The sequence below is a fragment of the Lacerta agilis genome, chromosome 5 (genome assembly GCF_009819535.1).
Source record: "Lacerta agilis isolate rLacAgi1 chromosome 5, rLacAgi1.pri, whole genome shotgun sequence".
NCBI classification, from domain to species: domain Eukaryota; kingdom Metazoa; phylum Chordata; class Lepidosauria; order Squamata; family Lacertidae; genus Lacerta; species Lacerta agilis.
Genome location: NC_046316.1, coordinates 60,684,276 through 60,706,668, shown reverse-complemented (window position 1 = coordinate 60,706,668; position 22,393 = coordinate 60,684,276). Strand labels below are relative to the sequence as shown.

Genomic DNA, 22,393 nt, shown 5'->3' with positions numbered 1-22,393 from the left:
GAATAAATGTTAACAGGATTTCTATGGCATTGGGAGGGAAACCTGTAATAAAAATATACAAACTGCAAACCTTCTTTTACCCTCTTCAGAAATGCTTGTGTAAAATTCTTTTAAAGCCTATTACTCAGAAGCAGTGTTTAGGACAGACTCACAGAGACCATAAAAGAAAGTTCAGATTGTTTGTCTCTTCTGCTTGATCTAAACATCCAATATGATATAGTGTGACTGGTCTGGAGAGGTCATACAATCAGCTTGCAACCAAGTACCAAACAGTGACTAACATTAAACATACACAGTTTGGTTAATGTTTACTGCCACTGGGAACAGTTCCTTGGCTCGTATCACAGACCCCAACATTGAAACATGATGTAAAAACAACACCCCTGACATCTTTTAAGGAATTATTAATTTACACACACTTGTTGTGTGCAGCTGCTATGGCTTTGATATATCTACAAAGACCAAATAATCAGTGACTCAGAATTGGAAGTTTTACAAATGTTTTATTTCCAAATTAAAGCAGGTAGATTGATGTGGATGAAGTGCTGGAAACATTTTAATTACAGCAAGAAGTATCAAAGGCACACTAGTTTCCTGTTGGAGGAATATTTTCATGAAGGTACTGCAAGGCCAAGTCAGTCCATTTCATTTCTTGTTCTTTTACGGATTCTGTTGTGCCACCATTGTCTTGTTCTGGTTCAGGAAGCTCATTCTGAGAACAGAAATATATTAAATTGTTTAAAATGTTTAAAAAAGCAATAGCATCTGGAAATATTTGACACTGATGGATTAGGGACCAATAAATGTGAATGAAAGAAAAATGTATCTCACATATCTGTTTATGAAGTATGCCAGAAAAAATTGCAATTCAATTCCAGCTACGTCTATATTTTGGGAGAACATTTTGTGTGTGTGTTTTCTGCCTGATTGGGAGAGGGCCAGGTGTGTGTGTATCCCCATCTCTGTTGACTCTCCTTGATCTCTTGGAAGCTTTTGCTACCATAAACCATGACATCCTCCCAGAGTAGTTTTGTGGGACAGGTTATTTGAGGCACGGTTATGGTGAGTCTTCCCCTACTTGCAAGTCCACTACCAGAGAGTGGCATTGGGGGACTTCTATGGCTTTTGTTCCATACTATTCTTTATACTGTTTAGCATCCATATGAATCTACTTGCAGAGGCACCTCAGGGATTTGGGGAATGGTGTCACCAGAAAGCTGATGACAACCAACCCTATCTCTCCTTACCATCTGAATTAAGTGAAGCTGTGCAAGCATTAAACCATTGTCCACAGGGAGTTATCGACTGGATAAGGGTCAATAAAGTGATCTGCAAAGGATTGTACTCTCCCTGAAGGAGTAGGTATGTAGCTTGTGGGTACATTTGGAACAATATCTGTTGACAGAATCCCAAATGGGTTCAGTAGCAATTTTCAGCTCCAGTTGATATGCCAGCTTTGATTCTTACTGTTCCAAAAGAGGGTGGCCAAGTTATTCATGCATTGTTAAACTCCTGGTTTAACTACTGTATCATGCTGTGTGTAAGGCTAATCTTGAAGGTGGTCTGGAAGCTGCATCAAGTGCAGAATACAGCTGCAAGAGTGGTGAGGGGTGTGATGAAGAGATCTCACATTACATCAATTCTGCAGCAACTGCACTGGCTGACTATCTGCTACCAGACTAAATTTATAGCTATTGACATTAAAATTCCTTAACTGCTTAGAACTCAATAAGAATACTCAATAGATATGGTTAATTGTGCAGTGTCCTAAGATAGTTTTCTCTGTGATGGCTCCCAGCACATCATGAAACTCCCTTCCCTGTCTTGGTCCCTCATGCCTTTGTGTTGGCAAGTGATGATTCAACTCTTTACAACAGGCATTTGAGAGAGTCAAGAGTTGAAATTTACTAGATGGGTGAGATATACATACATTGTAGTATCATTTTCCACTTCAGCTAAACATGCTCACTAGAGCCAGTTTCTTGTACTGTGTGGTATCCTAATCCAACAAATGTTCATAGAATGCGGCTCTGGAAACTACAGTTTTAAACTGTTTTTTAATACATTTAGATATGCTTGCAGCAGTAATCACCTGGGAAGATACCCAAATTAGCAATATGACTCAAATATTGACTTGGGAACCGCGCTTGCCTTATACGTGCACTTTTGCCCCTGGTTGCAAAACGTTAATTCATTTATTATTATTATTATTATTATTATTATTATTATTAAAAGCAGGACTGTGTGCATTTGGGCGTCACTCACCTGATGAGGAGAAAGGGGCACAACAACGATAGGCCCCTTTCCCGAACCAGACTGGCACCATAAGGCAGATACTGCCCCTGCCCATGTGTTTAGAGGTCTGACCCAGGGAAACCAATTCAGGGCCAAGCTCTTGAGCGCCCACTCAACTCACCAGCGGTATTGCCACATCTTCGTAGGGCAACTTATCTTCCCTCCACGCGTCGTCGATCAAATCGAGGATCCGCCCGTCTCTCTGCACCTCGCTGTCCATCTTCGTGTAGCCCAGAGAGAACCAGGGCTGCGTTGTAAAGGAGGCGTTCACGTCACACACGGGCTTCGGATCCTGCGCTTTGCTTTCATTCGGAAATAGGCTGGCGGCTTAGGACAACAGCCGCTGCACTGCTCCTGTCACCCGCCGCCCGCTTCTCACCTAAGACGCGCCACTGTTTTCCGAACCTCGCAGGCAGAGGAAGTGACATCACAGGAAGCGGCTCCAGAAGCCGGAAACCCATAGAGATGGGGGGAGAAAGAAAAAAAGAGAGCGTCGCAAGCCTTACCCAAACAACGCGGGCGGGAGTCACGAACCAGAGAGCGACTCCCAAGTTCTGAGGTACCCGGGGCGTGGGGGGCGTGGCTGAGTGGCTCGCGCGGGAGGCAGGAGAGGAGCTCGACTCTCTGTTTCGCCGGCCATTATCCCTGGCGCAGCATTGATTGGGCGGGCTCATTTCTCTTCCGCCGGGTGGCGGGCGATTGGCGAGCCGTCCTTCCTTTCTCTTCTCCTCACCCGGGTGCGCCCCGCCTCGGTGGCCTTTGGCGCTCCGCGGGCGGCAGAACCGCCTCTCCCTCGCGGCGCGCTCCTCGGTTATTATCGCGAACAGCGCGCCCCAGTGAGGTAACTTCGTAACGTGTGCACGCCGTGGCGACCCACGCGCGAAACTGCCTCCTCGCTTCAGCCCTCCGCCGGCTGGGAGCGCGGAGCTCCCTTCTCTGGCCCTGCTCGGTGGCGACTTTGGCGTGGAGATTCGTCTCCACGGCCGGCCCTTAGAAAGCTGCGCCTCATAAAAGCGGCCAGGGGGAAACAACTGCGCCCTTTTCTTCCATGCTCTGAAAAGCTCCCTCTCTTCCTCGAGGGACAGGAGCCACTGTCAGTCGGAGACGGCAAATTCCAGCTCAGTGGTGGCCAGAGGCCATTTCCTGCAAGTTACCCTTTTTTAACAGGGGGCAACATTGGCGACCTTTTGTCTGTCCTGCTTGCAGCAGTTCAGCCCGTGTTTTATAGCTTTTGCAGCCCAGCCCTGTGTTGCACATACTTGTTTGGTAGCAAAGCCTCGCCGTTCAGTTCACTCCCAAGCAACTTGTGCTTCCGATTTTACAAATACTTGCTTTAGCAAAGCATTTCTTTGTTGTTGGATGTGTTTTTGAATTAACACTCTTTTGTTACCACCCGCCCCTTTCACCTGAGGCCTTTTAACTGCTTGCAGCTTAAAAGGTTTTATCGTATTGCACCCATACCAGTTATTTGTCGGAGGTAGTGTATCCCAAAATTGGGTCTCCATCTGGTGTTGCATTACAGCTCCCGTGATCCCTAGCTATGGGGACCAGTGGTCAGGGTTGATGGGGGTTATAGTCCAAAAACAGCTGGCAAACCCAAGTTTGGGGAAATGCTGGTCTAAGGTTTTTTATACCACCTTTTGCAGAAGTTTTTGGGATAGTCTTGCAATACAACCACCACCATGAAACCAGTTAAAAGCAGCAGGAAAGCTAGGTTTGCTGTAAAGTACTTTAAAATTTATTTAAAGCATGCATGTTAGCCATATAGCATACATATGTAGACATACATGGCCTTCTTCAATATTTATACATTGCACAGGTGTGTTAAGCATCTCATTGAAACAAACCTGGATAACATAACATCTGAGGCAACATTTTTCCTTTTTTGTGTTACAATCAGGCTTAATATTGCAATATAAAGTACAGTACTACTTAAGAGCTTTAAAAAGATAGACTTCAGCAACAGCCATAGGTGTACATACCTAGAAATATGCCCAATTGAACAAAGACTGAATAAAAAAGAATAGAGAGGGGGTGACGTTGTAAAGAATATCAATATACTCAAGTTGAGTAGCACAAATCTATGTAGCTTAATAGCTATCATGCATTTGTTTTAAAAAGATACTGAGTTTCCCAAGCAGTAATATGTTGCTTACATTTATAAATTTGCTTTTAACCATGTAGCCATCACTCTGAAAACCTTGGAACAATAGGCTACACATCTTTGTGAGAAACTTTACACAACCTTTTATGTTTACAGCAGGGGTGGAGAATAAAATCTGGCTGGTGGCCCAGATAGGTGTTGGGGGGGGGGACTGCCCATCTGTCGGTCACCTGGCATAATCATTACCTGTCAGCCTGATCCTGTTTCCTACCCCTGCACCACACATTAAATTCAACAATGTGATGTGGAGAAGTATGCCTTGCCTCTCCAGTACATTATCTGAGATCTTTGCATTTCCCTTATGTGTGCTTACAAATTGACCTTTCCAGTTTAAGCTTTCTGGGGGGGGGGGGTATTAAATGGGTGAGTTTTATTTTAAAAAATAAGGTAAGTATGTTTTGGGTATATTTTTTATTGGGTTTTAGCCCACATTATTAAATCAGCCCATTGAGACAGGCATACAGAGGATACACACATCAGAATCTTTCACCTTGGATCTTTTCTTCTCTAAAATGGCCTTCATCACTTGCAATAGTTCCACCAGAAGATAAACCCATTAGTGCCTGGATGGCTAATATTTCATAGCTCTATGTTTGATGCTTTAAAAGAGAGCAGGGCACAAATATAGCAAAACAATTGCAAACAAGCTTTTTATGTAGAAAGGCCCATATAATTGGTTCTTTTGGCTTTATAGCAATGTAATCTACAACAATGTAATCCCTATCTTTGTTACCTGAAACAATCCACATACTTTACTAAAGCACTAGCAAAATCCGGATATCAAGCGAGTGATAACTCTGGTTTGTTATCTTGCAATTTATCTTTCATTTATAAGGTGCTTGATATGTGGCCTACAAATTTATTGAAGTGACAACTATTCCCTGCATACTTAAAGTAAACTGTGTAATTCTTCACCTTTCCTTTTCTCAGTTGTCAGACACATCTCACATTTTGCAGTCACCTAGAGACCGATTGGACATGGTGATGAATTACTGTAGCATAACCTTTATTTTGCTTACTTTTTTAGCTGCCCTAAATGATGTGATTTCAGGATGGAGGCATTGCTAGAAAGAATACAGGGCAGGTATGTATATACTAGTACTAGTTATTAATGGCTTTATTCAGATGCATACATTACACAAATGCATAGATTACACTGAACCTGGAAGATGGGTTTGCACATGTGCTTCACATGTCAGGCTCTTCACAGTCCCAGGTATGATAGTTACTTCCACAGTCATTGTGCTCACAGCTCCTGTTTTGGTAGCATTATGTGAAAGAATTATGCTCTTTCTCAGATGTGCACTATCTCTGGTGGGTATTACCATTTTGACAGAAAAATAGCAGCTGCAGCTTCCAGAATGTGCTTTTGAAGCTGCTCTTCCTGAAATCCTCTAGAACAGGGGTGCCCAACCAGTCGACCGCGATCGACAGATCGACCCCCGGTTTATCGTGGTCGATCGCGGGATCCTTACCACTCGCATTCTTTAGAATCATGTCTCCGCCCCTCCTCCCCTTTGTGTTTCGCTGCGTGGCGTTTAGTGTGCGTTCCTTTGTTGTCTGCTGTAGCGCTGCGCTCGTTTATTAGTGGCTGTGTTTGTTTTTGGTGAGTGATATATTTTAAATGTGCACACTTATTGTCCCCCCCCTCCCCGGGAGTAGATTGCAGTCTCCTGGGAGTTGGATGTCCCTGCTCTAGAACTTATTTTCCTCTTTGATCTTGTTTTCATTAAAGGGACAGTGTATCTGTGTTTCTTCAGCTTTCATACACAGAACTTGACACCCTAAGAATCTTGGCTTTTTATTATTGAACAAGCATATTTTCCTTATGTGTCAGTCATGTCTTTGGAAGGGTCAGAAACACTGCAAAAATGTAACCCATGTTTTCAGGAGATCAGGCTGTTGTCCAGCAATCCCTCAGAAAGCTTAATTATCATTCCCATTTACCCACAGCCACCTCAGTTGTCACTAAAGTAACCCAAGTTTTGATAGCCCAATTCTAAAAAACAGATGAAATTGTGCAAATGGATGTGCAAATTTCCATGATTTGCATTACATAACAAATACATTTAATATTTTTACTGTAGAGTAGTTTACAGACCTTTAATATAAACCTTGAAATTAATTAGCATATACTGGGAAATCTACTCCTAGTTAGGATGCAGTCTGTAAAATGAAAGACGTAAACGTAGACATATTTGAAACAAAAAAAGCAGACCTACAGTGAAACATGACTTAAAATACTCAGCACTTTCATAATGTATCAACAATGTGTGAAACACAGTTGCCAAGTTCTAATGTTGGTGCCACTCCTGTTTTTAAAATTTGATATTTTGGGGTTTGGGGGATGGCTAGGAGGGGCTTGCATATTTGTGTGTGTGTGTCCAATGCTACAGCACTGTGGAGATTCCTTTCTTGGCCAAGCTGTTATTGGTCTCATTAAGGAAAAAGCAACTTCTTACACCCTAAAGTAAAACCCCCAATTCTGAGCACCACTGTGGCTTATTCTCTGGTCTCCTGGCACAACAAAGTGAAGTTTTAAAACTACGAAGTGAGTGTCTTTAGAATTTTTGCCTCTATAGAAAAGCTGCCAAGTTGCAAAAATATTTGGACATTCTTGGGAAAATGAGGCATTTAAAACTCTTAACCTATTGATTTCAATTTCTTTTTAGTCTTTTATATTTCACAATCAGATTAAAGGGGTAAAGATCAGTTAGAATTTATTTCCTCCAGAGCTCCATTTTGCAATTTTAGTATTGCCTCTGGTCTATCAACTTGCAAAGTTTCAAAGATGTTAACTGAATGAGTTTAACTGAGTACTATGTCACGGTGAAATTCCAAAATCTCTAGGGAGCCAACCCTTTCTAATAGACTGCAAATGTATTTTGTTTCATTACTATGTTGCCATCCATCCTGCTATAACTTGAGGACTTGTTTAAACTTCTGTTTGCACAGTTGCTAACACATTGCAAACATTAAAAACCTGCTGAATTGACTTGGAAATGCCAGGCTTCTAAACAAAATGTATGGTTACATTCATGATCATAGATACTAATTTAGCTAATAATTCAATTTAATTATTTGTAAAGTAAGCTGTTCTGTCTTCATTGGAATATTTAGAGGTATCACATGTAGTTGAAAGCTTGGTGAAAGCTGTAAACTTACCTGAAAACCCTGTTCCTGAAATCACTATGCTTTTCGCTTTTATTTGTGGGAGAGAAGAAATTTTATTTCAAGACTGAGTATTTTGTTTCCCCAGGGGAGGGGTCTTAAAGACAGCTTGACAACAGCACAGACCCACATGACTTTGCTAAATGAACTCTCTCAGTTGTCTCTCTTCGTTTTAATGTATGGTAGTTTCATTGCAAGAGCCTAAAACTCAGAATGTGGTTAAGAAAGTTTACTCAGAAGAAAGTTCCACTTAACACTTTCTTGTTGTTGTGTTTAGGATTTGGGGTGGACCACAAAGTTACGTCGTCCAAGCCTAATAAATTCAAATTAGCTGAAGCCCTTCTGGTCACTTTCATTTTTAAAAAATAATATGACCCCTGGTGTTACGCAGGCTTCCCAGCTTTTACCCCTGTGAGTGTACTGTGGGGAATCATTGTATGCTCAAGTTACATTGCATTGCCCCGTTACATGCTCTCTGTTAGTGCTTTTGGCTGGAGGAACCCATCCCTTAGTATGGCAGGATCCAGGAGAAGAGATGTCTTTGGAAGTATTACCATTGCCTGATTATTATGGTGTGTATGAGGGAGTGAGAGAAGCAAGGAAAGCTTTGCTTACCTGGTATCTCTCTCTGTGCATGGTTTATAATGGAAAAACAGCATACAAATAAGTGATGAGCATAATTTATTTATTTTTAATAGAAGTTTCCAGACTTCATGTGAAGCAGAACTACAGGAGCTGATGAAGCAGATAGACATAATGGTGGCGCATAAGAAAGCTGAATGGGAAACTCAAACCCGTGCACTAGAATCCTGCTTGGATGTGCGAGAGCAGGAACTGTCCTCTCTCAGGAATGCATTGGATGAGAAATGTAAAGAGGTACTTTTATAGCTTTGGTGCTATGTGTACTTGTCTATGCTTTTCTTTCTGAAATTTCACTTTAGGCTGTTGCACTGCATAAAGTTGTACCCCCTCTCATCTTTCCTATATCCTTTTATCAGTTTATGAATGCTGAATCAAAAATACTGAAAGATTAGCATTACAACTTCAGCATAAAAAGGAGTAAAATAATCCAATTCTTAAAAAAAACCTGGAGTAAATAAAGTGTATTCACCTGGCTCCAAAGGTGACGTTGGGCTTGGCATCAGTAGAGCCTCCTTGAGGGAGAGAATTCCATAATGGGGTCATCAGCCCAGGAAAGGCTATATCCATGGCCACTACCTATCTCACTTGTGGGCTTGGGCAGGTGTGGGGAGACCTCACAGCAAGATCTTTGAAGAAGAAGAAGAAGAAGAAGAGTTTGGATTTGATATCCCGCTTTTCACTACCCAAAGGAGTCTCAAAGCGGCTAACATTCTCCTTTCCCTTCCTCCCCCACAACAAACACTCTGTGAGGTGAGTGGGGCTGAGAGACTTCAGAGAAGTGTGACTAGCCCAAGGTCACCCAGCAGCTGCATGTGGAGGAGTGTAGACACGAACCCGGTTCCCCAGATTACGAGTCTACCGCTCTTAACCACTACACCACACTGGCTCTTAACCACTACACCACACTGAGCTTAATGCTGAGGCAGATTCATGTTGAAGAATATAATCCTTCAGGCACTCTGGTCCCAAGCTGTTTAGGGCTTTAAAAACTTTATATTGTGCTCAGAAGCAGACTGATAGCCAGTGTTTTTCCAGAACTAATGATTAGCCTCATTTAATATCTTTTTCACATAATTTTGTATGAACTAACATTTCTTCTTCCAGATACTGTTTTAAATTTTACTTTCCACTTTAGAATATGACACAGCATCTTGGATTTATTCTGCAGTTGTTTCATTGTTACTGTGTATAGCTGGCACAGACAGTGTGCATTCTTTTTCCAGTTCCTTATTGTGGCAGGCTATTAATCTCACTTCTGAATAGGCTAATTATAGGCTTATTAAAATGTAATGAAGGCCTCCCTTTGGGAGCACAAACAATTTCTAGGAGCAGCACAAGCTTGTTCTGACACTATTTCCGAACCTCACACTGTGTCTACCTTGGTTCAAGAGAGAAAGTATAACCTGTGTTCCATTTTCCAGTCTGTGTGGGCATATGTGCTACCTCCTCAGTTTTGTTGCTGCTTTGGGAGGGCAATGGAGTAGTTTTTTTCCTGCTTTGCAGGTGTTCTTGCTCCTCTCTCTCTACCTTGGGAATGTAGAAGATGCCATGAGCAAAAGAGACACTTGCTCTATCCCGTTTCACTGATCAGCCAAATCAGTGGTCTTCTGTTTTCCTTGTTACACTTGGGTAGACTCAACCACTTATTTGTGGTAGAGAGATCATTGTAGCAAAGTTTGAGGAAAATAATGTGTAGAGAATCCTTCCTTAATTGTGCTGTACAGGATGATTTTCACAGTTTCTTCACTTTAGTGGCTTTTTCCATTGTCCCATAAAGTTAATAAAAGGAGAGGGTTTCTGCTGTTGGTCAAATGACATTTGGTGTCTTTCAGATTGAAAGGCTGTGTCAGCGACTAGAAGGGATGGAACAACTGAATCGTGATATGACTATGGAATATGAACAGCAGTTACGAAAAGTCCAGGAAGAGGTGAGCCTCCTCAAGCCCAGCTTTTATTTTATATTGCAGGTTACTGTATGATATTGCCATTTCTATAATCTTGACATCTCATATATATAACATGATGCAGTTCACATGAAAGTGCAAAAATAAGAACCTGGATCATGCATATGTCAATTCTTCCTAAAACCTTTTAACATCCCCTTTTAAACTTGTGGAATTTGCAGTGATTGCTGTTTTGCCTGTTTAATGGATGCAAACATTCAGCAGTTATGTTATTGCAATGGACGTAAAAAGTGCAGTTTCTTTTCTACATAATCACTGTGGGTTTTAACATGGATGTTAACATAAAAAGATTTTGCTTCACGAAATTTTTGCAGTCTTTCCCTCTATGGGGTACTTTTATTTCCAGGAATTTAGAGAAAGTTTAAATTGAAGTAAGTACTTGATGATGATTATTAGTTCAACGAAGTCAAGCGGTATTAATAGGAGTGAGAACAGTTCACATACAGCTGAGTATGTCCACTCATTGGGAAAATGTTGATGGCATACATCAAGAGTTGGGGAACCTGGAGCTCTCTAGCTGTTGCTGGAGTCCAAATCCCATCATCCTTGACCATTGGCAATGCTGATGGGAATTGGAATAACATCTGGAGGGCCACTTTTTCCCTATCCACAGTACCTTGATTTGTTCCTTGTTTTACTCCATTGGGAGATCTCAAATAGCTTTACTTCTGTTGTACTATATATAGAACACTGGTTATGCCCAGCCTTTTCAAATATCCAGTTCATTTATATCATGTAGACTTTTCGCTTATACTGTAAAAAAAACCTGACACCCTTCTATTCCTTTTCATCATCTGTGTTAGCCCTTTGGTTAGCTGACCCTTAATAAAAACTACCTTATTAAATATTTTTAAGGGCTGAGTCTTTGGTTTAATAAGCTGTGCTAATTAACTCTAAAGCCTAGGTTCATTATGGTATCTCTTCTTGCTAATAAGATAAAAACATTTTGCCTCCCAAGCTCCACTTCTTTTTGTTGGTTGTAGTATGTCATTCTAATGGTTGTTGAGCTGCCTTAGCAAAGTCAGTTGGTAGCTTCAGTTTGTTTGGGTGGGTTGGGGGCAGCTCAGCTCAGAGTATTAAGTTCAAATCTTGCTTTCCCTGTGCTAATGGTTCATTCAAATCACAGTTGTGTTGGGTAGACTGCTTATATTACAGCAGCTTCTCTGTGTATTATTTTCATGGGGAATTTGTGTCTGTTTTCTTCCTGGGGCCATGTCCTATATGTTTCCTTGCTGTATTTAGTGAAGCTTACTTCAAGTAAGTGTGTATATGGTTGCAGCCAAAATCTGATTTAAAAAAAATATTCTGTAAGAAAATAAGGAACAAAGGGCTTGCTGTACTGCAGCTATTTCACTATAAGGAGTTGGTTGCTGTGACAGCTTTTCATGTTTGGCCTTCACTTTTGTCCTCCTTTCTTCTTGCTTGTCAGCTACTTGAAGTTAAATGCCATATGAGACTTGTAATGCATTAACCTTTCTCTCTAGAGAGTTGGTTCAAGTCCGGCCTACTGTAGGCCATAAATAAAATTAATTTTGTGCTGTTGTTTTAGCAATCTGAAGACATCTGTCTACATTTTTAGAAGTCTTTTCATTCCAGCATGAGTAATGGTGCTTGTTTAGGAGATTCCCCCATGGGGATAGTAAGGATTCTGCCAAGCAAGATTGAGGTGGAGTGGCAGATATTTACAAAGGTTGGAAGCTGGACTGGCAGCAGTACGGGGCAGTCAGGAAGGTTGAAGAGTGTTAGCAATTCAGTAAGCATAGCAGAAGGCAGTCTACATGTATACTAACACTAGAGTGTGTCGTGTCACAATTTTTACTCTTAAGTGGTACCCCCTTTTAAGAGTAGTGGTATTGCTATCTGGAATATCCACATTTGAATTATAAAATTACTGTAATTTTAAGCACTTGGTCCACAACTAAAAATACCCCTCTCAATACGTGCATCATTACTAAGAGACCAACTTGACTGACTCTTAGTGCAGATCCAAGTCATCAAACCTGAGCAGCCACAGCTGCCGCCTGCCATGAACCACTGTTGGCATTATTGGCAGCACCAGCAGCAGATATGCTCTGTGCTTATAATACCGTATTTTTCGGCGTATAAGACGACCCCCAACTTTTCCAGTTAAAACATAGAGCTTGAGATATACTCGACCGCAGAGTCTCCACCCGGCGTATAAGACGACCCCCGACTTATGAGAAGATTTTCCTGGATTAAAAAGTAGTCTTATACGCCAGAATATACAGTAATAATTTATTATCTTGCTAATTATGCTGTTTTTAATGTGCACCTTGTATTTGACTTCCTTTTATAATGTTTTCTTTTAATGTTTAAGATAATGTTGTTAACCTTGCAGCGTTAAATGTACATTCTGTAGTTTACCTCCTTTGTAATGCTTTATTTTGAAATCTTTAAGACAATATTTTAGGTTCCTGTTACTTATGTTGCTTTGAGTTTATACATTATATTTGACATTCTTCAGTAATGTTTTATTCTGGCTTGTTTGATTTGGTGTTTTAATGTCAGTTGTAAACTGCTTTGAGAATTTCCCCCCTAAAAAATATAAATAGGTATGGAAATGAAAATACCGCATATACTTGAGAATAAGCCAACCCGGATATAAGCCAAAGCACCTAATTTACCCCCCCCCCCCAAACTGGGAAAACTTATTGACTCGAGTATAAGCTGGTTCACCACACCACAAACTGGCAGAGGAGGAAGGAGCAGCCCAAAAGGGCTACTTTCAGGCTGCTCGTTCCTCTTCCGCCGACAGCGGCAAAGGCAGAGAAGGAGGAAGGGCTGCTTTCAGGCTGCTCGTTCCTCCGCTGCCACCTTTGCCACTGTCGGCTCCTGTGCCTGCCCTTGCGAGAGGCAGGTGGCGGAGGGACGAGTGGCGAGAAAGGGCTCCTTTTGGGCCGCTCGTCCCTCTGCCGCTGCCCGCCTCACTCAAGTATAAGCTGAGGGGGGCTTTTTCAGCACAAAAAATGTGCTGAAAAAGTCGGCTTATACCCAAGTATATATCATAATAATAATAATTAATAAATAGCTTAATCTTTACTGCAAATTGTCTGTTCTCTTTACAGCATTTCCAGAGTTGTTCTAGATTGCCTTAAATCAAGATTCCCATTTTGAAATGTATACTTTTTCTGAATAAGTATGCATGGCAATTGGATGCTATAACAGTTAAAACACTGATAGCTTATAGTTCCCTGCCAGTTCCCTCCCCGCTTCTTTACACTTTCTTCATCATATTTTCTGATCTATCATAACTTCAATTTACTTTCTGTTCTCTCTTTCCCCCCTTCTTTATTTTCTGCTTTGTGGTCTTTTATTATTTTGCCAGTTGTTGGTTTGGAGGAAGTTAGAATAGGGATTTATTGGGAATATTTACTTTTGTGGGGTTGTATTATTTTTATCCTTCCTCTATTTGTTGTAATAAATATCCTTCCTCCATTTATAAATAAATATCCTTCCTCCATTTGTTGTCCAAATAAAAAATAGAAAACCCATAATAAAAATATATCCTACACAGTTGCAATATTGCTTCAGAAAACCTCTACTTCAGCACTAATCACAATGCTGTGAATTGCCTTGCTTTTCATACAGCTAGCTAGGCTGAAGAGAAGCTATGAGAAACTGCTGAAGAAACAACTGAAAGAAGCAAGGAAATTACCCTCCAAGATCCAAGAGGAGGACATATCTGAAGTAAGCATGCTGACTAAGAAGTTAGAGGTAAGTGGATAAAATGCAGTCTTGGTCCGGATTTCATAAATTCAGAGCTATGGAACTCAATGGGGCTTACTTCTGAGGAGATATGAATTGGCCTGTAGTTTCTTTTCTCAAGTGCTTTCTGAGCAAAGACGTTTTCAGCTGTTTTTTATATACATTTGCATGGTCTCTTTGGAATCCGACGTAAAAACACTGGCGAGCACAATATTAATCAGATTCCTGAGAATGTGTGGAAGAATAAGTGCTTTATTTTTGTTCAATATGCTTTCCCCATCTGTGGTTAAAGAGAACAACTGTACATTATACAGAAGCAAGAAACCAGCCTGAACCATGACAGGTTTGATAAAAATCAGTGGTTTCCTTTGAACATATTGTTTTTAAACTGATTATTTAAACATTGAAATTGGATTTATTTTAAAGTAAAAATCTGATTTAAAACAAAGCTGAAGACCCTTGAACTCAAGGAATTGGTTCCATGATTCTTTGGATTCTAGTTTTAGACTTCAAGCAAGCTATTTGCTTAGCGTCTTTGTATATGTACAGGGAGCTTCAAAAGTATGTTGATTAATTTTTTAATTATTCTCTTGCCCCTATAGAAATATAAAAAAATATGCACCTGGACTGCATAACCAAATGCATTTGATTATACGCAGGTATATTTAATTGCAAATTAAATATTTAAGGTATTAAATTAGATACGTAATTATTTAAGGAAGTGGGTCCCAATTAGCTAAGTACTGCAGACCTGTTTTTCAAAAGCCAAGTCATAGGCCCCCTACTTTTGAAAATTTTGATATCTTTATGGTAGTTTTTGTTATGTGAATGGTGCCGTGGACCCCCAATTAGGAACCACTGATTTAAGCTATATTTAATTGTTAGAACAATTAGGCCATATTTCTTTTCAATCAGTTAGCAGTCGCACTTTGGGTAGTGTATGTTGTACCCCCTGATTAGCTATGCAGACCAGGACAGTGTGGAGAACCTTGGCTGGTCTCAGGCACTCTAACCTCCCATTCTAGATTTGGACCTAAAAGGCCAAGGAAAAGTGTGAATGCATGGAGGGCAAGGTGTAAGGAAACAGAATTTGTAACATTGCACAGCATCATTGCTGATCACAGGGCAATGCATGGGGCAATGTCTGCTGTTAAGGAGGCTTCAGATTTCTCAGTTTTGTGGAGCTTGAGCCAATATGGGAGAGTCTTAATTCTGATCTTAAGCCAACAGGTTCTTTGATCAATGAATATGTAATAAGTTGCAAAAATATTTAGAAACATTTTTTTATTTGCTAGTTTATTACTGTAATATGTAGCAGAGGTTTGTTTGTGTGAGTATATGAGAGAAACAGGCACCTTATGTTGCATTTTATCCTTCGTCTTGGTACTGAACTTTGCGTATTTCCAGTATATACAGGAATGTAGCATTACAGTTCTATTGTTGGGGCCCAAGAAATTTTGCAGGGGGTCTTTGTAATTTGCATTTGTGACACATACTGGTACATAATGCTTGTGCATTCAATTTCTGTGTGTCTATCTCCCTCTTTCTCTATATGCACGTGCTTTTTTCAGATAGCCACATTCCAGAACTAAACCCATGCCACTGTGAGTTGAGCAGGGATGGAGTCAGAATGCTTCCTGTGTCCTCCACTAGATACAGCCTTGAGAACATAAATGCTGCTTAGGGAGTTAATTATTTTAATTAAAAAATATTAAATTGGCACAGTTACAGATGTATACAATTGCCTTTATACATATGAAATTTCTGATGTTCTGTATGAAAAGAGTGTGTGAGGATGAACCCTGAGGGCAAATAGGTAATCTCTGGTAATGGATAAGGAAAGTGCTTTTCCTGTTGTGGTTTTGAATGTGCAGAAATTGAATATACTTATGAAATCACAGAAAAATTGAGATTTCATCTGAGCTTGTACCATGGGATTTATTGCTTAATGAGAGAATTGCAATTTCTCGCAGAGTAAGTTTGTCCATCCCTACTAATTTTGTCAAAAGCAGTATTTAATGTACTCATGCTATACAGCCACATCCCACAGAGTGCTTACACAAGAACAAATAAATCATTCAGGGGATGTGTAGCATTTTCCAGATAAAATATATTTTACCTGGAACATTTGGAAAATGTTATATATTTGCAGTAGTGTAATAACTTGGAGGACTGTGTGTGACACAGGATATGATAGAATCAGTATTTTTTTTTAATGTTCATTATTTAGAAAACCCTTGAGATAGTATGATGTGTTCTGATAAACTTAGTTGAATGTGTAATGACAGATCATTCAAAAACCTGGGGATGCCTTCTTCCTATTGTCGGCTGGAAACATTTTGTTGGGTCTTCCAAGACCATCTTAATCTTCCTTTCATGATAAATTCAGTATTGTTTTTGAGATACTGTATCTTTTTTCTGGACCCATCATTATTGCCACAGTATACTCCATGCTTACAACCTATATGGTCTCTGTAGCATGGTCTCTGTGGCAAACACTTTGAAAAACAAAACTGTTAAGAACTCTCAGAGGCATTTGTCCAACATCTATATAAGCAGTAACTGGCATAAAAATATAATGGACTGGAAACCAAAATAAAACATGGTTCTTATGAATGGATTACAGTAAGACCCCAACATATACGGGGGTTACATTCTGGGGATTGTGCTGAAAGCCAAAATTGTATATATTGTATATACATTGGGTTCAATGGCGGGTGGGATTGCCAAAGTCTTTTTTCCTGGATGCCCGCCCCCATTTGTTGGTTTGTTTGTTTATTGCCAAGGACTTAAATCTGAATGTGCACAAGTTAAATGCACATAAGTTGCAGGCTTACGATACTTAATGAGGTTCTTTTTTTTAAAAAAATAGTATTTATTGCATTTTTTATAAAACAACAACAAACAAAACACAACATACAAACAAGACATAAAAATTTCACAATCCATCACATTGCTATTTTCCATTGTGCGGGGACTTCCCTCAGTCCCCCTCACTGAGCTACATTGTCCAATTATCTCTTATAGCAGGTTCTTCTTCTAAAATCTAAAATTTTAATAAAAATAAAATCAATTACGGTAATTCTGAACAAAAGTTAAATCATATATAATACTGAAAACCCATCTGTACTTCCATAAGGATATATTATATATTATAATACTTCTTCAAATACTCTCTAAATTTCTTCCAGTCTTCATCCACCCTCTCCTCTTTCTGGTCGCGGATCCTTCCAGTCATCTCAGCAAGTTCCATATATTCCAGCATCTTTATCTGCCAGTCATTTATCGTAGGCATCTCTTGCATTTTCTAGAATTTGGCTATTAATAGCCTAGCTGCTGTTGTGGCGTACAAAAAGTCTTTCTTTGGGATCTCATCTCCTACAATTCTAAGCAAAAAGGCTTCTGGCTTTTTAATAAAGGTATTTTTAAACACCTTTTTCAGTTCGTTATAAATTTCCCCCCAGAAGTCTTTTATCTTGAGACAAGTCCACCACGTGGTAAAAGGCACCTTCTTTTTCCTTACATTTCCAACACTTATTATCAGATACATGATGCATTTTTGCCAATTTCACAGGTGTTAAATACCATCTATGCATCATTTCCCACATATTCTCTTTCAATACATTGCAAGCAGTAAATTTCATATCTTTTTCCCACAATCTCTCCTAGTCATTCAACATAATATTATGCCCTACATCTTTTTCCCAATCATCACTGACTTCACTTGCTCATCTTTCATGTGCCACTCCAGCAACAAATTATACGTTTTAGATTATTTTTTTGATTTTGTATCAAGCAACTTTGTTTCCAAATGTGACTTTTCAAATGAGAAACCAACATTTTTCATGTCCATTTTAAATACTTCATTAATCTGATGATATTGTAGCCAATCATTTAACTTATCTTTAAGCCGTACATATGGCTTTAACATGTATTGATACTTAATGAGGTTCTTGACTTGAATAAGGATGGGAGCAAGGTAGAAGATACTGGATTTGGGATAGTGGGTATTTTTCAACCAGATGGATAGCGATTACCAATTGTCTTTACAGGAGTTCCGCCAGAAATCTCTAGATTGGGAGAAGCAGCGCTTGCACTACCAGCAGCACGTGGCATCACTGGAAGCACAGCGGAAGGCTTTTGCTGAGCAGTCTGATCTCTTTCAGGTAGAGTTAACAGATGAGGGGTTTGCCTTGGAAAGCACTTACTGGCAGTCTTCAGAGCCTTAGCACAATTTAGGTTACCACTAAAATGACCATGAAACTCATGATGGAATAATCTTGTCCTGTTCAATATGTACACAAAGCCAGGAAATAATCTGAAAACTGTACAGTGGCTGGAAGGCAAATGCCTATCTTTGCTGTCAAGCGCCAGCTGGAGAAAGGCCATAAAATGATTCTGGTTGGGTAATTGCACAGTGTGAAAGAATTAAAATACTGTGTTGTTCAAAATTGTATAGATGCCAGACAACATGCCACCAGGTGTATTCAATCTGTTTAAATAATGATTTTTAGAAATTGTGCATTTCCTGTGTTGCAGGGTAACCAAGGTAGTGTTAATGCATAGCTGTGCTGTTTGTGTCTCTTGAAGCAAGCGTGCAGAGCCTCTGCTGTTTCTGAAAAATTAATCTGTTCATTGAGTTAGCACTGCTGTGGCTTAGTTTAACTGACCAGGTACCAGCTGTGAATAAACTTGGTCTGACACAAAACACTGGAGTTGCTGATAAGAAGCTCTTGCTGGGAGCTTTGCACTTAATGGACTCCAGAGTTGCCATTGAGTGGAAGTTCTGCATGGCAGAAGTTGGCAGTGACAGGATTAAGGCTGACACTGATAGTGGCTTTGTGAAAGATGTTCACAGATGTGCTTGGACAAGGTTTAAGCTTTTTGAAGACAAATACCTTGCTGTAGCCGTGCCTGCGTTTTTGATGGCTTAGTCTATTGAAAGCAGATTTGTTTGGATCCTTAGCTAGAATGTCATATCAGTGACAGGGCAGCAAAAAAACCAGGTACAGTGGTACCTCGCAAGACGAATGCCTCGCACAACGAAAAACTCGCAAAATGAAAAGGTTTTGCGAGTTTTTAGTTGACTCGCGAGACGAATTCGTCTGGCGAGGTACCACTGTAAGCCGGCACCAGACCACGCCGCACCACGTTTTAAAGCTGCAGCGAGCGAACAGCAGCGCTGCTGTTTGCTCGCTGCAGCCTTAAAACGCGGCACCGCGCGGCTTCGGTGCCAGTCGGAAGGGGCCCCCAGACTTTCCCCCCCATAGGAACGCATTAATTAAATTTTAATGCATTCCTATGGGAAACGGTGCCTCGCAAGACGAAATTTCCGCAAGACGAAAAGTCTTGCGGAACGAATTAATTTTGTCTTGCGAGGCACCACTGTAGTAGGATTTTGATTCTCAAAGTAGTCAAAGGGCAGTATTCGGTGAAATAGTGGCAGATGCATGCAAGGATTACCACCAGTGCAACAGGACTTCCCACTCTCTCTTGCTATCTGCGCCATTCCCACATCTGTTCTTGAGGGTTGAGGGAACTTCTAGAACAGATCTAGGGGATGCAGGAGGGAGGAGAGGGGAAAACATTCCATTGGTATAGGGGAAATCCTTGCACTGACAGAACCCTAGGTAAAGGTAAAGGGACGTTGCGGACGACTCTGGGGTTGCGGTGCTCATCTCGCTTTGCTGGCCAAGGGAGCCGGTGTACAGCTTCCGGGTCATGTGGCCAGCATGACTAAGCTGCTTCTAGCAAATCAGAGCAGTGCACAGAAACACCGTTTATATAGACAGAACCCTAGTCTATATTTAATATAAATAATTTTTAACTGCAGGTATGCAATTGTCCTGTTTACATTGATTTGGGAATATATTGTATTAAAATCCATGTGACATACACTTGAGGGTGAATAGGATTGCCTCCTTAGATGCGGAAGATGTGGGTTTTCCAGAAATCCCCCCCCCCCCCGTTCCTTCATTCACTGGCCACCTTTATCTTCCAAGGAGCTCAATAACATGTTAATTGTACATGTTATATGAATATCAGAAAAGTTTTTTTCTGAAAGCCAAGCATAGTTGACAACTGAAATACTTGATGAGAGAAAATAATTAAAGTTCACTTAGAGTGGTTTATTACATTCATAGAGATTCAGAGTTTTACTTGGAAATTATTTTGGTAAGAATACTTGTAAATATTTTAAGAAGTGAAACTCAATTACCTATGCTTCCCTTACATTATTTAGATTTTAAAGTGGAAAAATGAAGGCACTGAAAAGCATTTTGTTAGTTTTAGCATGCTTGAAAAGCTGTGCGCATGAATATTTTTAAGGGATTGTTGCCTAAAAAATAATTACAACTTTCATCTTAAATTTCGCTAGCTTTATATCCATTCCAGTTGACCAGTTTGATTTGTATTGTGAAACAATGTATTTCTAAAAACAGTAAAATACAATACTGGAAACTTTCACACCCCACATAAGTTGGTTGGATACCTTCAGTTAAAAACAGTGCATGCCTAGGTTGCTTTTAAAATCTCAGTTTGAAAGCTTTCCTATGTAGTGGGGAAGCCATCCTGCACAAAAGGTTTCGTGTATGTATATCCCTTAACTTGTATGTATATCTTACAGGACACATTATGTCTGCAGATTCCAAACATATGTTTGTCTTTATTCCCTTTATCAGTTATAGTGACCATCTAATAAGTGAAAAAATGCTGTATTTCTTTGGAAACTTTTGTTGCAGTTGGAGAAATTGGACATGTAAACCTCTTGCTGCTCTTTTCTTCCAGAAGTGGTGTCGTGATCACTGCTACAAGTGGACAAAAATAGAACCTAACCCATTTCATTTATGCCAGGAATGGGGAGCTTAACAGAACAGTGCTCTCTGTGTTACAGGCGCAACTGTCCAGCCGGAAGCAAATGTTTGAGTCTGTGGAGCTGGCGAGCCAGTCTGAAATCCATCACTTAACTAGCAAGTTGGAAAGGGCCAATGACACTATCTGTGCCAATGAACTGGAAGTGGAAAGGCTGAATATGAAAGTGGATGATTTAACTTCTAGCAACCAGAAAATTTTGGAGGAGCATCAAAGAGTACAAGATGAGCTGAAAGTTTTCCGGAACTCACTGGAGGTCTGTGAGTGAATTGCTTGGAAGCAGGTTAATATACAGCTTGTAATGGTACTGGGCTGGCAAGTCACTAATTAAATAGGCTTCCTCCCAGCTTTATCCTGAGCCTAATTGAGAAGCAATGTCTAATAGGGAAGGGATTGTTCCAAGTTGTCCTCCTCTTTGGGTATATGCACAAGCACAATAGCTTGCTTATTCTAAAATCTTAATCCCATTTGTTGTATCTTTGCATCACTAATTTCCATCTGAAGGTTCTACATGAAGAAAAGATGGAACTTAGGGCCACTCTGCTCTCTCAGGAGGACTTCATTAACAACTTACAGATGCATAAAGAACAATTACAGAAGGAAGTGTCCAAACTAACTGAAACCTTGCAAAACAAAGAAGCTTTTGTCAGGTATGGTTCTTGGCATCAAAACATACCCAAATTATGCCCTTTGCCTGAAACCTAGATATTCTCTATCTAGGAAATGTCTGTAGCACATTTGTTTTTCCAACCCAACTGAAGATAGATCGTGATTAGTATCCATCTTTTGCTAAAAATGTTATTTTAAAAAAAGAAAAAGATAGGATTATATCAGTCCACAGCATGATTTAAGTTGTATTTTCTAAATGTTTCTTGGAGAGAGAAAGAAAAATAGATTTTATATTCTTAAATGACTGCCAATTAACTGTTGCCTGTTTGAGAGGCTTTCAGTGAGGTGTCAAAACATCCAATGGAAGTTACCATAATCTACCTCTCCCTTTTGAGAACTGCTTCAGTAGGTTAACAAATACACTTGCTAAATTTAATTGTTTGTTCTTGTAATAGTAAAACAATGCGATGCTATGCCTCTGGCTATTTATTCTTTACACCACTAATCCTTCTTCTTTGAATTAAAAATTGCCACTGTAGTAAATTAATGCATTTTGAGAGAGTACACATTGGCTGCTTTTAGGATTTTGTACTACTGTCCAGTGAAATATGTGAAATTTCAGCCAGACCAAATGCATTTATTGAATGTCTTATTATTTGTTCCTTTTATTTCAAGGATCTACAAATTTTGACTGGCCTTGATAAGCAAGGACATTTGTGTTTGACATAGACCCCATCTCACGTGGGGGATAGGGTCTTGTCTCTTGGAACATACTGAACTTGCGGTAATTGGACAACATTCAAAGCCTAGCACAAATGTGAGAATTAGCCTTCTCCCCTTCTCAGATGGTGTGGAAGGAGGCAAAGGCTTATCCCTGTTGTGTATCCTTCTCACTAGGATGGAGTCAGTCACCAGATATTTGTCAGATCATCTCTGGAAAGCAGATGTATGG

The 22,393-nt window shown here is 40.1% G+C and overlaps 2 protein-coding genes across 6 annotated transcripts in view; one reads left to right on the top strand and one right to left on the bottom strand.

Annotated features, from left to right (window-relative positions):
• Window positions 1-532: 532 nt before the first annotated feature.
• ANAPC13 (anaphase promoting complex subunit 13) lies at window positions 533-2,586 on the bottom strand. The gene is made up of 2 exons (XM_033150135.1): window positions 2,417-2,586; window positions 533-712 (listed from the first exon to the last, which is right to left on the bottom strand). The coding sequence occupies exons 1-2, from the start codon at window positions 2,513-2,515 to the stop codon at window positions 587-589; spliced, it is 225 nt and encodes a 74-aa protein (XP_033006026.1). The 5' UTR covers window positions 2,516-2,586; the 3' UTR covers window positions 533-586.
• Window positions 2,587-2,769: 183 nt separating this feature from the next.
• The window catches only part of CEP63 (centrosomal protein 63), a 28,778-nt gene continuing 9,154 nt past the window's right edge, over window positions 2,770-22,393 (top strand). The window contains exons 1-8 of one of the 5 annotated variants that reach the window (XM_033150132.1): window positions 2,770-2,854; window positions 5,487-5,543; window positions 8,332-8,506; window positions 10,105-10,200; window positions 13,846-13,971; window positions 18,015-18,128; window positions 20,855-21,088; window positions 21,337-21,482. In XM_033150132.1, coding sequence (XP_033006023.1) covers window positions 5,512-5,543; window positions 8,332-8,506; window positions 10,105-10,200; window positions 13,846-13,971; window positions 18,015-18,128; window positions 20,855-21,088; window positions 21,337-21,482 — 923 coding nt within the window. In that variant the 5' untranslated portion in view covers window positions 2,770-2,854; window positions 5,487-5,511. Of the gene's footprint in view, window positions 2,855-2,924; window positions 3,137-5,486; window positions 5,544-8,328; window positions 8,507-10,104; window positions 10,201-13,845; window positions 13,972-18,014; window positions 18,129-20,854; window positions 21,089-21,336; window positions 21,483-22,393 lie in introns of those variants that run through there. The other 4 variants (XM_033150129.1, XM_033150133.1, XM_033150131.1 and 1 more) reach the window with 4 other exon arrangements.